Here is an 18,581-nt window from a genome sequence, read left to right on the forward strand (position 1 = left end):
CGCCTCTCAATACCGAGAAATTAAACTTATTTAATGTTTTCCACATATTGACTGTTAAGTAGAGACTTTCATGTTTCTGCCATTTTTTAGTTGCTTTAGTACTCAGATCCTCCTCTCTACTCTGTGCTAGGACTCTTCTCCATTTTCCTGGTTTCATAAATAGTGAAGACCAAAAGAGATCATTGGATAAATCTGAGGCTTGACTGATCTGTACTAAATCAATTTGAACAAAAACTTTATAGAGTAGATTATAAGAACCCATAAGAAGAAAATTTCCCCCAGTTAGAAAAAGCATCTCGGTAGGAGTTAGCCAAGCTTCATTTTCCACGAAATTCAGTAGTGATGTAAACCCCAGTCTGACCCAATTTTGTATAATTTCTGGCCCCATTTTAATACCAAAACCTAAAATAGCATCACTAAATGGAGTTTTTAAACTAAAGAGAGGAAGTGAGTATCTCTTCAACATGGCATCTCGTTTTTTAAAAAACCAATTTAAAACCTTGTATCGGACTAGTTTAGGAGATTTAGGTATGGGTAATGGAGAAGAGATTTTGGCTTCTTTGCATATTGTTTCAAAAAAGAAATTTATAAACAGTACTTGACTTGACATTGGATGTTTGAATCTTGAGAGATACTGTGCAAAATAAGCAAAGTAGTAATCTCTAAGGTTTGGGAGACCGAGACCTCCTTGTTCTTTTTCTTCGTATAGAGTATTTATGGCAATTCGAGGTGTCTTTTTAGCCCAGACAAAAGCTGAGAACATCGATTCGATTTTCGAAAAAAAAAAGCCCGGTAATGAACATGGGATAGTGGAAAACAAAAAATGAAATAGGGGGAGAACCGACATCTTAATTAATGCCACCCGGCCTAGAATGGACAAAGGTAGGGTATTCCATCGTGAAAACAGATCGCGAACTTTTTTTATTAAGGGTTCAAAATTCAAAAAGTACAATTCACTTACAGATGGCATAAAATAGACACCCAAATATCTTTTGGGTCTATTATTAATACAGTTTTGAAAATCCGGGTGTAGTTCAGGGGTTATACTACCACAGATTAAGATCTCGGTTTTCCTCCTATTGATTCGATACCCTCCAAGTGCTTCAAATTCAGCAAAAACAGAAAGCGCCCGTGCTTGCGAATGCATCTCCGGTTTAAGAAGAAGCATTATGTCATCTGCATATAATTTGATTTTATCCATAGAGGCCATAGGTGGAAGGATATCTATAGAATTCCGGATTGCTGCCGCCAGTGGTTCTATGAAGAAAGCAAAGAGAACAGGGGACAATGGACATCCCTGCCTTGTCCCTCTTTGCACTGAAATTGAACCCACCATGGATTTGTTAATAAGCACATGGGCTTTTGCACCGTGATACAGATTTTTGACTAAGGTTATAATTTGTGAGGGGATTCCAAAAAATTGTAAAATAAGAAAAAGTGTATCCCAGACCACCAAATCAAAAGCCTTTTCTGCATCTAAAAGAAAAACTAAAGCCGGCACCTTACATGTTTCAAAATAATCTAAGGCCTCAACCAAATAGTGAGTATTAGTGATGAGTTGTCGACCTGAGATAAAACCATTTTGGTCTGAATGAATCAGTTGCGAAGAAATATGATTAAAACGTAATGAGAGTAATTTAGTAATGATTTTATAGTCCGAATTTAACAAAGTAATGGGTCTATATGAGTTAGGATCATTTGCTTCCTTCCCTTTTTTCAAAAAACTAACCACAGTCCCATCATAGAATGATGGTGGGATTGAGCCACCTTCCAACATGGAATTGGATAATAAAAGTAATAGTTTAGATAGGGAGGTGAAAAATATAACAAAGAATTCTGCAGGGAAACCGTCTGGTCCACATGCCTTACCATGTGGCAGAGATTTAACTACAGCTTTTAGTTCATCCTCCGAAAATGAAGATGCCATTGCTGCTTGGTCCATCTGAGAGAGAGTGGGAAGATTATGCTTGTCTAAAAAATTGTTTAATCTGTTTTGATCCGTAATATGGTACGAAGTATAAATTTTCTCGTAGTGAGACAACATAATCTGTCCTATCTCTGCTGCATCTGAGGTATCAGTATCATTAATTGGAGATTTAAGAGAATGAATTAGATTAGCTGCCGCTTGTTCTTTGACCTGCCATGCCAGAAATTTACCCGTAAAATTGCTGTGTTCGTATGTTTTTTGGGCTTGCCTACAGAAAATTTCCTCACTTCTCTCAAAATAATGTGAGCTCAGTTCACGTTTTGCAGCATTTAATTCATTGTTTAGCCTGGCAGATGGATTATGATACATTTGTTCTACCAGATCCTGGATATTCTTCTGTAGTAAATTCTTTGTATCCCTAAAAGCAGCTGATTCCCGCGCATCCCTTCCAATAGCAAGCCCCCGGATAAACGCCTTAAGTGAGTCCCATACCACATGAATAGGAGCAGTTCCCATATTTCGTTCAATAAAGTCATTAATCTCATTTTTCAATAGGGTCACCCGTGTTACATCAGCCAGGTATGATTTATTAAACACCCAGCGTTTTACCGCATTTGTGCTCTCCTCAAACATCAATTCTAATGCTAACAATGCATGGTCGGAGAAGCCGGTATGTAGAATTCTTTGATAGCTATTCTTAAATTTTGAGGAGGTCAGGAAAAAATCGATACGAGAAAATGACCTATGTCTTCCCGACCAACAAGTATACTCTCTTTTATGGGGATTTATAGATCGCCACGGATCAACAAGATCTAAAGTCCTTACGTTATTCGAAATGGACTTAAATGCTTTAGGTTTCAATTGTTTTTTACCACCCGTGCTAGAATCTAAGTTCAGGTCCATAAGTATATTAAAGTCCCCCCCCAATCACAATATCTCCTCCAACCAACAAAAGAGACTGAAACATTTCCTCATAGATTTCCGACTTATTGTTAATTGGAGCATAAAAGCTTACAAATGTGATAGGGGAAGGCCTATTCTTGAATTTACATGTTGCCCAACACCATCGACCCCGGCTCCCTGCCTTGGATTGCAAAATCTCTAACTCCATATTCTTATTAATGAATAGTGCTACTCCCCTTTGTGACTCAGAAAAAAAGGAGAACCCCCGATACGAGGCCCACCCTTTAAACATAGAAAAATTGTCAACTTTTGAAAGAGGGATGTGTGTTTCTTGAAAGAGAATAACTGCAGGATTTTCAGTTAAGACCCATTTCTCTATTGCCCGCATTTTTTTTTTATTATTGAGACCGTTCACGTTGAACGAAACAATTTTTATACCATTTTTAACCATTCTAATAGTGTTTACTAAAGTTTTCTAAAAAGATTACTCCCTCTTTGCATATCATACCCTTTTTTTTAAACAAAGTACACTCGGTTCTGAGTCCATCAAAAAAACTACTTGTATCTTCAGCAAGCAGACCAAAAAGTGAACATAAAAAATAGAATTGTGCCAAGAACTGTATTTTTTTACTATTTTCACCCCCCTCCCTCTTCCTCCATCTGTGGCACCCTCCTCGCTCTACCTCCCTCCTCCCACGCACGCCACAGGAACCTCTCCCTTCCATTTGAGATGTTGTGTTGATACACCTCTTCAACCTTCCTGCCCTGTCCTACCCCCACCCCAACATAGTGTATGAAATACATCATCCAGTGGAGAGAAAAAACGATTGAAAAGAAAATCCAAATATCTCATGTCCGAATTTAGCCATTTTGAATTCCATGTAATAGCTCCTGTGCTGCCTCTACATCTGATAGCATATAGAATTTACCTTTAAAGAGCACTCTAAGTTTTGACTGCTGAGCTATCATTGCTTGTGCCCCATGGGCTTTGAAAAGATGAAGAATTTTAACAAATTCTTTCCTTCGTCTTGCTGCTGCTGCAGACATATCTGAGAAAATCCGGCATTTCACTGTGACATTCACCGGAAACTGTCTCTGTCGAATTGCTCTGGATAGAATTTGCTCCTTAACCCTAACATCGGCAAAGTTAATGAGGATAGTCCGAGGTAGCGTGGAGTTCGAGGGGAGGTGTGCAGGAACTCGGTGGGCTCTGGTGATCGTTAAATCTCCTTTGTGTTCCGGAATCACCCCCTGTTGGAGAAATGTAGAAACCCATTGAAGCATATCTGACCCCTCAATTCCTTCGGGGACCCCCACTATGCGTAGGTTGGATCTTCTATTGTAATTCTCCAAATCATCCAGCTTATTCTCCAGAGCCCTAGAAGTTTTGGATACGTCTACAGTTTCTTTCATTACTGCAACCATTTGATCCTCAAGAGAGGAAATCCTTTCCTCTGCTTCAGTTAGACGAGCTGGAAAAGTGGACACTAGCTCTTCAATTTTATCCATTTTATCCAACCTCTGATGGATTGCAGACAGCTCCACGTTTTGTGATCTCTTGATCTCTCTTAGTTCATCCAATATTAAGTTTAGCATGTCTTTTACGGACATCTTCATCTCTCCTTCTGTTTCCGTATCCATCTCTAGTACAGGGGCCGTGGAGCCTCCCACCTCTGCAACTAGATTTCTATCAGATACAGATGAAGATTGGGATACTGTACTCATTAAATCCTCTTTTCCTAAAGCACCAGAGTTCAGTGAATCAACAGTTGAAGTGAATACTGCTGAGCCAAGTTGTGCAGACGAAGCTGAAATTATAGAGGAGCTAACTGCCAGACTTGAATCCCTTGTACAAACTGTATGATTCTGGGTTATTGTCACATTTGCAACAGTTTCCGAGGTCATATTGTTGGGCACAAGCGAAGGAGTTTTTTTAACAAACAGGGGAAATTGTTTGGGCGGAGGGGGTGGTTGTGCGAGAGGCTGAGGAGAAGCAAGAGTATCGGATTTATCACCATTCTGGAAATCGGCAACTTTGTCCCCCATACTCAGATGCAATAGATCTTCTGTTAATACATCCTCTGTCTCTGAGCAGTCCGATGAATGCACTGAATCCACCGCCTTTATAATGCCTCCATCTGTTAATTTAGCCGAAGCCTCAGCCTCTTTTGCCTGCTGTCGGCGTTGCTTTGCTTTGCGCGCATTTAAAATCTTCCCCATACCAGCAGTAGCTCGATTCTTCACGGGTTAAAGATATTGCAGAGATTGCAGAGACTTACAAAAAACCCCTTTGACTTCTGTTTCCCTTCAAGCAACAGTATAAATGTTTTTAAGTAGACTTACAAGCTCTTGTGCACACAGCTTGTGTACACCTATATCCACCTGGTTAATCCTACTCCTCTGCTCTTCTGTTCCTTTTATTTTTCTACAAACTTTCGATATTCAGTGTTCTTTTCCAAACGATAGCTCCTTTAAGTATTTTTAGGAAAGTCCAGCCACTGCCACTGCTGACTGCTGACACAAAACAAAACAAAGTGTGCCTTCTCTGCTCCTTTCGTATTTCACAATATTTAACAGTCTTAGACAATCTTCGTATGTATTCCCCTCAAAAATGCTAAGAGTTTTCAGTAGGAGCCACCATTCACTTCCTCAAAGAGGCGGCGTAATGATCTCAGCCTAATTCAGCCCTGCTCCGCAACTCGAGTCAGGGCATTTGTAAGAAAAAAAGGAAAAAACCATCATCAAATCGCAATTACTTTCCAAAGCGAACGTGTTTAAACGAGAGCAGCCAGCTTCTAGTTGCTGACACAGTGCACAGCGTGTCTCCTCTGCTCCTACCGCGTTTTTCACAAATGCAGCTGTAAGCTCCTCTCAGAATGCTTGAAGCCGTTTTAGTAAACAGAAAAATGTTCACTGTAGAGCCGCCATTCTCTACCTCAGTGAAAGCAGCGTGGCTCCTTCAGCATGACTCCCTCAGCGTTGCACGAGCATCGAGAAAAAGCCTCCTTCGAAACTGCCGCTTTCTCTCCACTACGGGAAGCAAACGCCAGCGCCTTCCAGCATCGTGTACCTCGTATGGGGGGAGGGGCAGCAACACGGCAGTCAGGTGCTACGTGGAGGCGTGGAACTCCACTGTAGCGTCCAACATAACAATAGTCATCGGTACCCATTTACTAAACTGTTAACGCTGAAAAGGGCCATCCAGTGAATGATATCACAATACATCTCAAAACCCTGGCTGTCATCCTCTAACAAAGCAACGTTCTAGAATGGTGTATTATTGGTGATCATTAGCAGTGCAGGAGTAGGCAAACAGAACTTTTTTTGCAACACCGGATGGCCCCTTTAACGTTGAGATCTATGGCAGTAGTGCAAACCTTCCGAAAGTCACCATTGATATATGGCATTCTTAAAAAACAAGGAGTTCTAGGCAACAGTTTCTTTTGGATAGAATGGACATAGTAATTTCAGTGGATAGTTTATATTACCGGATGCATCCTCATTAATTTCTGTAGTGCAGACCCATTTCCGCACGGTGGCACAAATTTTCCCCCGATTCTCATGCATACACAACCAAACATTATTCTGAACCTTGTTGATGGGTATCTTGAGTCATAAGAGCTTCTCCACATTGGTGGACTCTCAATATCATCCTTCTCGGATAGGGATATACTTTCAATAATTGCATTGAAATACATGTGTTTTCATTAAATTACGTCAGAGATTAATGTTAGATTTTCCTCTATATCCCTCAGGAAAGTTCATAAATCTTTTTCTGTTTCTATCCGAACTCATCCTTAAATGAGCAAATGAAATAGTGCGATCACAGGGACAATGCCCTACTTATAGGGCTCAATATGACAATGTTCTCTTACTCTTTAGCCACAAAGTTAATTAGCATCAGCTTTCATGTCTTCCCTCAGTCCAGATAGTGTGCGAGTCGCAGAAGTAGCCTCCATAAATCATGGGCTTGTATTTATTCTTTCTTCCCAATATAGGAAATAAAATATCCAAAATCACGAAATATTCCACATGAGCCAAGCTGGTCCCTTCCAGGATAAAAGTTAGATATTTTCTACAATGGCCATAAACTATTACTTTCGTTGTATTTATATCACAGGCTAATATCTTTGATGATAATTAATGTTTAGTGTCTTTTATAAAATGTCTGGAATGAGGAGTTTGTGACATGGTCACTTTTGTCTCCTTACATTTTGAAACACACCATACATCTTGGGGTACATTACATTGCCATTGTTGCTAGAAAGTCTACCAGAAGATGTGTAATTAAACGTGGCCACAACACAGTTGTTTCAGACCTTTTTGGTACTATTTTATGTTATGTTAAAAAACCTATTCAAATTATTTTAAATCTGTGCCCACGGATCACTACATGGTACTTTATGGTCAATTCCTAGACGATCTAATTTGCACCATGAATATTTCCAGTAAATACAAACAAGAGTCATCCCAGTCAACACAACAAGTATTTGTCAGGCATGGGCGTCAAAAGCCGGTGAATGTCCATTTTCATCCCAGTTTGGGTTAGCCCTCTGTTCCTCCCCTAGCTGAAAACGTCCCAGAGACAGTCATGCCTGAGGTTCACTCTCCACCTTCACCCTCAAGTTGCACTGCTAGCTCATTGTTGTCAGAATATCCTGAGCTCTCTGGCACCCCCAGGTGCCGGAAGCATGTACTCCAGCTGGGTGGAAAGGGTGACCCAATCTCAGTAGATACAAGTCAGAGAAGGAAGGACACACCTTCACCAGCAGAGACTGGTCACCAAAAAAGAAAGAGATCCATGACTTAACTGTCCCAGCCAGGCTCAGGCTTTCTTCCACCACATAAAGAGTACAGGTAATGCAGGGATTTAAGTGGGAAGCAAAAAACGGAGGGGCGGGGCATGGGACCAAAGTCCTAAAACCCTCTATTAACTACAATGCTTTTTAATGAGGTGCTATCATGTATATTGGTCCCAAGATGGCTGCCAACACTTCTTGGATGAAGTGCTGACAGCCAATCAGATCAGATGTGTGGTTAGGCTCCGCCCAGATATATATCTTTTTTTTGAACCTAAATTACTCAAAATCCACTGGAGCACATATATTGAGACCTAGCAAAGGCACATCGGGCTAACAGTCCCTAGAATTTTGCCAAGTTTCGTGCAAATCCATTCAGCCGTTCGAGCTAAAAGTGAGGCCAACCGCCCTATGGAAATTAACATGGGAAAAACACGTTTTGGGACCCCCCTTTTTTCTCGTCACCAGGTGCATTGTCACCACAACAATACACCTGGGAAGTGAGGCCACGCCCACCCTGGTGCCCCGGTGCGTGCAGGCCCGGGTGGGGCGCAGTGCCACGTTCATTACAGCTCAATGAAGCATCACCGGCGGGACTGGGCACCCCCAGGATCACCACAGCCTGGCAGGGACCCCTCCCCCGAGGGCACCCCTGCCGAGGAGGGAGGGGCGGGCAGGTAGAGTGCACCGCGTGGAGCGGGAGGGCACAGAAGGAGGGGCAAGGGGAGGTGTGTGTAAAGAAGGGGGGAGGAGCAGGGACTCAAAAAAGTAAAGAAAACATGGTGAAGAGAAAATTACTACAGTGGGTAAAGAAGGCGGAAGCAGGTGGTGAAGGGGGGCTGAACCTATAAAGTGGAAGTATACAAAAACAAACTTTATCCATCTTACTCGAAGTTTTATTTCATTGTGAAATAATAAAATGTTAGTTTACAAGTTATTGATTATTTTTTGAATTAGAAATATATGGGGCACCAAAATCTTACGTGTTTAGAGCCTCTAAAGGTCCCTATGTAATCCCAGTCTCGGAGCGACACTCGTTCAGTGTTAAGAGCCATAACAGATATTTGAAACAAAGATCAGTGGGGAAAAGGGGGGGGGGGGGCAAATGAGGGTCATGAAGACCCAGTAAGGACAGCAAGGGGGCGGGACGGCAGTGAGACCTCTACAAGCTAATGGGATGCAGCGAGTGATCCACAAACAAAAGTGGAGGTAAGGAAATGGATGTGGGAGCTGCAAGCATCCGAGGGGCAGCGAAGGCTTGGATAAGAAGGAAGACAGTGAGGGCTCGCAAGAAAATGGGAGTAGGTAAGAGGGTTGTGCTGAAAAGGGCAGTAAGGGGCTGGTGAGACAGCGAGGGCTCTGCGCAGCAAGAGAAGCAGCAAGCGCCTAAGAAGGGGCGCTCTTCAAGTGGTTAGAAGTCCGCTACTAGATATATTTGTCTAACTAGGGGCAGCGACCATCGCTATTGAACTCGGTGCCGCTACTCGCCGTCACTGTCCTCGGCATGCCGTCTACGGGACATGATCACTGCTCTCAACTGCAGGTATGCGAAAACACAGAAGGTCCGCTGGGTTCTGTCTGGTGCTCTCACGTGCAAATGGAAGTACCGCGCGCCGCCTTCGCTTCCAGTACAAGTCACTCCGAACGCGCGCAACAGTCAGACCAGGGCTCTCCTGGGCAACAAACCCTTCAGCCGCCTCCTGCAGAAGAACACGCCCACTTTCGTTTATTTCCTTCCGGGGTCAGCGTGCGATAGAGCAGAGCATACCGGGATAGACATAAAAGACACATCCCGGATTTTAGGCAGCCAATATTTTAATAGTAATCAATCTTTGCTCAATCTAATGTTGTTGCTGGGATTGGAAGACCTCGCCGGAATTCGGGGAGATATCTATTGGCATCACTGGTTTGTGCACCCGTGTGAGTGTTCAGTGAAATATTTAGAACCTTGAGCCCACGTGAATATTTTAGCGACAATTTCTAATTTGCGCCTTTCGGGTTTCCCCGTTTGTGACACAAATATCTAACACACTCTCTCTCTTTTGTGTGTTATGCAGGTGATGTTCCACTTGTTCATTAATAGTTGTTTTACCTTGCTGTAAAGTAAGTTAAGAAGTCAGCCATCGTTGAATCGGTATTGTTCGGTTATAGAGCCAACACCTGTGGCAAAATTCGAATCAGAAACAGAGTGACCATGTGGTAAGGCGTGGAACAGTATTAGCTCCCCGCATATAGTAATCAGATGTGAGAGTTCTCCACGACTTTCACTTTTTGTCCGTTACGAAAATGACAACTAGGTGTATTTTATAAAGGAAGCACTACTGAAGTGCAACGATTTACATCTTCAGCTTTGATCACCTACGTTTTCCACCAATAGCTGCGCGTCCTAGTTGGCCCACCCTACCGGCAAAACCGCTTACCTGAAAGTCTTTAGCCATGGAGAAGGAGACCCACGGAGAAGGAGACCCGACACGTCACCACGGAGAAGAAGCAGGAAGGCAGGAACACCGGCAATGCCGGACCAGATTCGGGGGCGTTCCCGGCTTTTGGCTGACGTCGCGTGACGTAGCCAAAAGCCAAAAATTCTCGGGAACGCCCCCGAATCTGGTCCGGCATTGACGGACAGGCCCGTCTTCCAATGGCTAGCCTCCATTTATGGAGCTAGCCAATGAAAGACGGAGGCCGTTCCTGTCTCCCGTATATATCTCAATAGGTTTTCGCCTGCGCAAAAAAGATGCGCAGAGTGCATCTTTTCGCCAGGCAAAACCTAAAAAGCATCACAAAGGGAGAAATGAGGAATCTACAAGCCGGGTCACACCGGTAAGGCGGGCACTCGGGCAATGGGTCCTGGATCGGCATCTGAGTTGCACTTGTGGGACGCTTTTTTACCCAGTGTGGTGGCCGATTTGGGCTGTGGTTGTGCTGTTCTGATGCGTCAGCGGCCCAGTGGGAGCCTGAGCGGCCTTTCCGGAAGCAGATGGGCCTGTATCACCTTCCTTTTACCAAAGGGGGGAGGTGTCATTCCCAGTCTCTTGCTGGACCGACCCATTAATGTATACAGATTGAGCAGGGGGCCTGGCAAGAAGTGGCCTCACTAAAAATCAGATGTGGTTCACCATTGCAAACTAATCCGTGCACAAAAAGCCCTGGCAACATTTGCATTTTATTTGATATCAGTGAAGATAAGAAAGCATTCCTCTTTTAGAGAAACTAACTTCATTATTTTCATAATACTTAAAACACTAAAGCAGTGTTTTGCGAAAAGACACAATCCGCAAATGTGGTCCACTTTTTATAGGGTGCCTGGGCCTATTTTTGATTCCAATTCAACCCTGCCTGCAAGAGTGCGATAAAGGGGTAAGGAGTACAAGGTACTGGGTTAACGAGACGTGAGATGGTTGAAGACTGTGCAGTAGGTTATTGCTGATGCGCGAGTGAGACTAATGCTGAAGATTGATTACTGTTTTGCCTATTTGCACAAATCCTTTGCACAGACTTTTTAAAACGTTTAACATTTTACTTAACCAGCAGCACACTAATTAATTATTTTGGGCATATTAACTTGTTCCTACCTTTGTTATAGTTTAATTGCTGCTCCCCGGTCCACTGCGAGTCTGACTCGAGTTATAGCTATTTCCGGTTTTGCGGGGAAGTCTGCGTACTAGCGGCCCGGCTCCCTCCATAAAACCTGATGCTCACTACGACGCACAGCGGACGCGCGCAGTGGGCGCGCCGGCTGCGCCCCGAAGGCGTGCCAATGGCAAGCCCGTCTGCGCCCGTCCGCGCCCTTCCGTCGCCAGGAGCCAGACAACCTGCTCTTTCAACATCACCTCCCGATACAAGTACTAAGACAGCATATATTAGTAGTGACCTAATAAAGATGAGAGGGCACTTACAAGCAGGGTGTAATTTGCATAAACGTGTGGAGAACCCTAGCTATGTAGTTCACATGCAGAGCATGCAGATTCCAAATCCTGGACAGTGACTCTGTGCACTCTATTGTATGTCATGCCGATTCACTTACCAAGACTACCCGTCCTAGGGAGTTAGGACGGAAGCTAAACAATACTAGTATATCTACATCACAAGAGTGGAAAAGCTTTCTTGGCAACATTAGGTCATTGCTGAAACATACCTTAGAAATATGGGACTGGCTTGACTGAGAAACCGGACCTAGGCTTTCTGACCGAGACTTGGTTAAAGCCTAGTTCCACTCCTATAATTTCGGTGGCACTCCGCGAAGGTTATAACTTACAAAGGCAAGATAGACAATATAAAATGGGAGGAGGAATAGCCATGGTCTATAGAGATTGGGCAACAGTTAATGTTTTGGAGGAACTAAGTAACGAAAAAATTGAGCTCCTTGTTTTTCGTTTAGATCTCACCCCTCAGCTGAGCTGGAAGGGAGCTTTAGTTTATCGACCCCCAGGCCCCATTGTGGACTTGTCTACTAAGCTGGTGGAACTTATAGTGTCACATGTTATATCTACCAAAAACGTTCTCCTACTTGGAGATTTTAATATACACAGTGAGTGCGTGGACAATGCGGAAGCAATGGCTCTCCTCGCGGACCTTGCAGCTCTAGATATAACCAAGATCAACGATGATCCCACTCATACAGCTGGCCACACTTTGGATATTACTTTCACAAATTCATCCCGTATTACCTGTGAATCTCCCTGAACAGTCAGCTGTTTAGAGCACGCTTTCATTGATTTTAAGATCTGGGGACCCAGAGGCCTAGAAAAGACGGGTTCTGAATCTTACTATTAATTCAGACAGTGGCATAAAGTCACTTCTGAAGCCCTCTCAGCCGTTTTTCTTGCACCATGAGATGGGGAACACGAAAAGGTAGAAGAGGGGGTTAGCTCGTTATAATGCATTAGCAAAAGCTGCTATTGATCAATTTGCACCTTTGAAAACCTCTATGGGTAAGTCAAGACAGGTTCAAGCAGCTTGGTTTACTGCTGAATTACATATAGAGAAAGGACACTGCAAAAATCTTGAAAGGAGGTGGAGACGGTCCCATGATATTGGTGATAAAGAAAAATATAAGACTCTCCTCGCCCAATACCACAAAAATATAAAAATCGCTCGGAAGACGTTCATCGCTTTGCAGTTAACCCAGGCAGGGAGTGCCCCAAAAGTATTGCACCAGATCCTTACGACCTTCACAAACCCTAAAGCATGTGATCTGGAAGAACCCCCCTCCCAAGCCTTATGTGACACTATCGGGGAATACTTTGAGCAGAAAATAGAGGCCATCTATGATAAAATCATTACAGCTGGCAATACAAGACTGGCCACAACATATAAACACCTCCCTGACATAAAGGGGACACCTGACTTGTGAAGAGCTGAAAGCCTTATTACATACCGTCAGATCAGGCACCCCACTTGATGTTGTACAAGCCAAAATATTGGCGAGCCTCTCAAAACAACTGTCTGCTCTTATCTGTTCCCTTCTGAATGCATCACTAAAGGAAGGTCATTTACCTTCTTAATGGAAGGCAGCGCAGGTCATTCCACTACATAAAAACACCAAGGATTCTCTCGAAAGATCTATCTAACTTGCTACCTATATCCCTCCTACTGCTCCTGAGCAAAATGCTGGAAAAACATATCAACAAGCATTTATCAGCTTATGTTGAAGCGTCAAATTGCCTGGATGTGTCACAATCAGGCTTCAGGGCGAAATATAGTACGGAGGCAGCCCTAGTGGCAGTCACGGACAATATTAGGCTAGCACTAGAAAAAGGACAATCCACCCTACTGGTGCTATTCGACGTCTCAACGGCATTCGACACCGTCAACCATCAAATTCTGCTCAGAAGATTAGAGGAATCGGGGCTAAAAGGAAAGGCATTGTAGTGGATGACCAGCTTCCTCTCTGACCGCTCCCAGACAGTTAGCTTGGGTGCATATATGTCCAAGTCCAGTAAGTTGTCCAAGGGAGTCCCGCAGGTATCTTGTTTAAGCCCTACCTTATTCAACATCTACATAGCTCCCTTGGCCAAACTTATGAGCACATATGGATTTTTTCCAATATCCTATGCAGATGACACCCAGTTTACCTTCTCCTTTGATAAACACACCATTACAGCCCAGACCAACTTCTCTACCGGCATGCTAGCATTATCTCAGTGGATGAGTGTCAACTATCTCCAACTAAATGCCGGGAAAACAGAGATTATGTACTTTGGAGAAGCCACCTTGATGTGAACACCAGAATGGAGGCCCAGGGAGATGGGTGCCTCCCCCTGCCTCAAAGGCATCAGTAAAGAATCTTGGGGTGCGCATTGAGCAGAGTTTAAACACAAAGGAGCAGGTGTCACAAACAGTAAGCTCATGCTTCCATGTATTAAGTCTTCTGAGGCAAGTATTTCCGTTTCTTCCAGACCACACACGAAAGACCCTTATCCAGTCACTAGCCATAAGTCGATTTGACTATTGCAATACATTCCTGATATCGGCCAATGAGGCCTTGTTGGATCGCTTGCAGGTGGTGCAAAATACAGCAGCGCGTCTGGTACTGAACGCCCCCTATAGATCTAAGTCGAACCCGCTACGGTGGAAGCTGCACTGACTCCCGGTGCGCAAGTGAATAACATTTAAGATTTGCTGCATCACCCATAAGGGAGTATTGGGTAACGGGCCAACATATTTGGCGGAGAAGCTTTGTCATTACACTCCCCTTAAAGACCTGCGATCCAGCTCCACATCACTTCTTAAAGTCCTGCATATTAACAAGGCCAGGACCGGGGGGGAAGGCTTTTTCCAACCATGCCCCACGGAACTGGAATTCACTCCCACTAACACTCAGGTAGTGTACGGACTATTTCCGTTTTAGAAAGTCCTTGAAAAAATTTCTATTCTGGACGTCTCATTCAGTATTAGCATTTTCCTACTCGTCCGCAAGTGCGGAGATACCTCTACGGGGTGATTCAGGCGCTATATAAGTAAATAAATTAACACGGTGGTCGTGTGCTGATGACGAGCTGAGCTCGTCCTGTAACATTGCTCCTTACATTTTTCAGCACAGGGGAAAAATTACCACAGCAGCCAAGGTGTTAACACCTTGGCTGCTGTGGTAATTTTTTCCCTGTGCTGAAAAATGTAAGGAGCAATGTTACAGGACGAGCTCAGCTCGTCATCAGCACACGACCACCGTGGCTGATGACGATCGGAGCTCGTCATCAGCATCGAAGGGGTTAAACATAAATAAATACTAGGAGCACCAACATTTAATCGCACCAACCGTGGGATTCTGAGCAAATTTTGATTTGTTATATTGGTGACCCTACTAACCAAACTAACTAGGTTGCAGAAGATTTGTGGGAATCCTGATTCCATCCTCAGAGCTTTTTTTGATTTGTGCTTTTTTAGAGCGAACCGTGGTAAAAGGTCCTTGATTGTACTATATATGCTGCCTTCCCATACTTAAATACCTTGATTCCTTAGGCCCTCTACCCACCCGGTAAAACTATATTTACGTATTATTAATCAGCAACATACCCGTGCAGATGATTAAAACTACTCTCATTTAACTTTACTGTTTTGCTTTGGATAAGATAAATAGGTATTAAGTAGTGATTGTCTACCAAGAGTAGTTCCTCCTTATGAGACCCGACTGAGCGATAAACAAGATTTAATTTGGTCTGTGAAATGACATTCATAATTCACAATTATCCGGTTCATTTCACAGACTTTTTTCATAGACAAAAATCTTTCTTGCTGGGTGGTCGCTTATTGACGCTGGAAAGGCATCATAGATTCTCTGCCCCAACCATCCTGTCATTTCAGTACAGGTCATGCAGTTTTGCCAGTAGCAACAGGGTGCAGCAAAGTGCAGTATTTTCAATTTAAAGCACGCGCAAGAAGGGCCCTGGTGCGGAAGCGCTCTTGCTGGAGATTCCCACCCCGTGCATGTTTGGCGTACCACTGACCAAGCACGCACGCACGCGCACGCACCCACGCGCATAGGTGACGCCCCGGAGCAAGCAGGAAAATCAAATGCCCGTGCTCTGAGCCAAACCAAAGTCCTTGTAACTTTTCACCACCAGATCTGACATAACATTTGAAAGAGAATGGGGAAGAAGAGACAAATTCTGCCAATGCGGCTATTTCTACCTGTACAAATACAAGTCCTCTCTCAAAATAAGAATGACATCCACCCATAATTCCCAGTGTTTGCGGTGTGCCAGTGGTTCTAGGTGGTAGGATCTGGCACTTATTTGGGGGGGCTGGGACTTATTATCCATCCTCAGACTTTGACCAAGATCAAGGGAGAGAGAAATGCAGAGAAGGGAAAAGGAGGAAGAGAAAGATAAGAAAATATTTTTAAAAAGGAAGGAACTGGAATGAAAAAGACCTTGCAAGAGACAGATAAGGAGACAGGGAGTGTAAGGTGTTGGATGGAGGTCTGAAGTGGAGTCAAAACTGAGCAGCCTTTGTCCTTGACAACTCTGGCATCTGGCAGCTCTGGTGACTGGCTGCCAAGAACATCTTAAGACCCCTGCACCTATTTTTTTACATAGAAGTTAAGAACTGACCATTCCTCTCCTAGAGGTTTGCATTCTTTATTAGGCGAGGTTACATCCCTGATCATGTCGGCTGCTCCCCAAAGCCGCTCTTGTTGCCCCGCATCTAGTTAACACTGCAGGGTGGTTGTGGGATAACCACACACTTGTTAGCATCTGCGTTCTTATCAGATGTCACCTGTGATAAATCGAGCCTCACTTCTCTCCATCACATGAAGAATGAAGTAGTGGGCCCGGTGATAGCTCACGTGACCAGTTAATTTGAAAATTTACCTCATACAAGGTCCAGAACCTGATCGACCAGATGCCTCCCGCTGCCTGACCCCGACTCCATGTACATTCTGTGTTCTTCCTTGATATTTCAAAGTTTAAAGTCACTGCTTGGTAGTTCTGATACACTGTTGTTTCCCTTCTCTCCGGGTCTAGGAAAAAGTCCTAGACAGCAAAAACCTGAGATCTCTTACAAAACAAAAACCTACACCCATTCTGGAGGGCGTTCTGGCCTGGCTTCAGGTCTATGTCCCACAAACCCACCAGTCTCCCATGAGATGTTGTGTATTCTTAAACATTGGGTAGAAACTGTGCGACTTGCTCCCTGCAGTGGTTCAAGATCACAGGGGTTGGGCTTAAGACCGAAGATATCATTCACCAAATCGAATCTGATTCTATAGGCTGGATACACCATGATTTTAGTGGTACACAAAGCTTCCTAAAACAAATTTGAGAGCTCCGTCTTCCATCTCTCTCAGGGCTGGACTGGGGAACCAAAAGCAGTCCTAGTGAAAATGCTTAAACCAGCCTCACTCCCTTCATCTCCTAGCGCAATCTCGCTATCGTCCATTCTCTCTCCCTCCTTCTCTCATTTCTCCATTTCTGATCATTTTCTGTTCTTCCCATCTCTCCATTTCTATCTCCTGAAGCTACACCATGTCTGCTGCCATTAACCTCGGGAGCTGGGGCGAGTGACAGAGGCCGCATCCGTAACTTTTCAAAACAGGCCTCCAAGGGTACCAGCCCACTGGGGAAATGCCCGGTGGAATAAAATACCTTTCCAACCCTGCTCCATCCCCATACATAGATAGCCTGCTAAGGATAGTTTTTTTTCTTTCTATTCAGAATGATATCAAAGAGACGGACGGGAGCCTACTGGGGGAGGCTGCCCAGGACTCTCAAGGGAAGAAGGATGGTGTGAAATGGCAGAAACCCAGGCTGAGCCGCAGGGCACTGATGAAATGCTGCCTGGTGAAGTGGATCATGTCCAGCGCCTCCTCACAGGGACCAGGTAGGTGATTTCAATGTTTTTTTTTAAGAAGAAGGTAGCACACGCCTTAGAAGCATGCATTCTGACCCTCATTACAGTAGCCACGGTAAGCCTGGCCGAGCCACTAATAGGTATTTTCTCACAACAGGGATTCTAAGTAGTGGAAAAATACCACACTAATCTTATGTTTTTTCCCTCAAATTCTGTTATACAAAACTTGCAGCTTAGTCTGACTGGAATATGAGCAGCATTATTGCAGTTCGGACAATTGCAGGCTCCTGAAGCTATTAGAATGGCTTGGGCGGCAGGTATTAGTCATTTTTTATGTGTATTGAATTAATAAACAATTGTGGTGCTCATCTCTAAATTAGACAAACAGTGACACCATGTGGCAGACTTTCATTGGCGTCGGTGTTGACAATTAAGTGCCCGTGTCCAGCAATGGAAACCACCAGCTCAAATTAAGCACTGGATGGAATACTACACCAGGGCAAAACCAATCACTGAGGTATGCGGGCAGCTGTACCTCCTGGGGAGTTCTGTGGCCATTGTAGCGAGGGTGTAAGTAGGAGCTGAAGGACTGAGTGAAGTACTAGAAGTGGCTGCTTGAGATTGTAAGGCCTGATGGTACAGATGTTCACAGTTTCAGAGTTAAGCACCAAAAATATAAATTCATGTGAATATTAATACTCCCAGATAGAAGGCCCTCATCAGTGTCATAGGGCACTTCTATTACTGTCGCCTAAGTTCCAGGGCTCACTCAAAGGAGCTGAAAGTGGGAAGGTGTGGATTAAAGGGTGAACTACTGTCTCTAAAACAAGTACATCATCATTTTAATGAAACTGGAACTCCCTATCCTTCTTTGCAAATAACAAGCAGGGAGCTTTTTAGCAGGCAGGCTCATATGGGGTCAGATCAATACCTGGCACATCCGACAAAAAATGTCTAGGTGTAGAGCTTTGGTCTCTTACCAACAGAAGAAGGCTTGCCATATAACACACCTGTTGCTAGCTACTGCAACCCTGCATTCTGTGCTGCCAGAGAAATTGAAATTGAAATTGTGTGTGTCTTATAAAGCGCACTTCTACCCGCACCGCAGGCCTCGTAGCGCTATAGACCGCTGGGGAACCCGTCCTGGCTTTCCCTGTGAG

At 44.1% G+C, this 18,581-nt stretch overlaps 1 protein-coding gene across 1 annotated transcript in view; it reads left to right on the plus strand.

Annotated features, from left to right (window-relative positions):
- The window catches only part of KCNIP3 (potassium voltage-gated channel interacting protein 3), a 783,111-nt gene that overhangs the window by 87,180 nt on the left and 677,350 nt on the right, over positions 1–18,581 (plus strand). The window contains exon 2 of the mRNA XM_086943324.1: positions 17,286–17,451. Coding sequence (XP_086799450.1) covers positions 17,286–17,451 — 166 coding nt within the window. The remainder of the gene's footprint in view (positions 1–17,285; positions 17,452–18,581) is intronic.

This window comes from Lissotriton vulgaris, chromosome 11 (genome assembly GCF_964263255.1).
Source record: "Lissotriton vulgaris chromosome 11, aLisVul1.2, whole genome shotgun sequence".
NCBI classification, from domain to species: Eukaryota; Metazoa; Chordata; class Amphibia; order Caudata; family Salamandridae; genus Lissotriton; species Lissotriton vulgaris.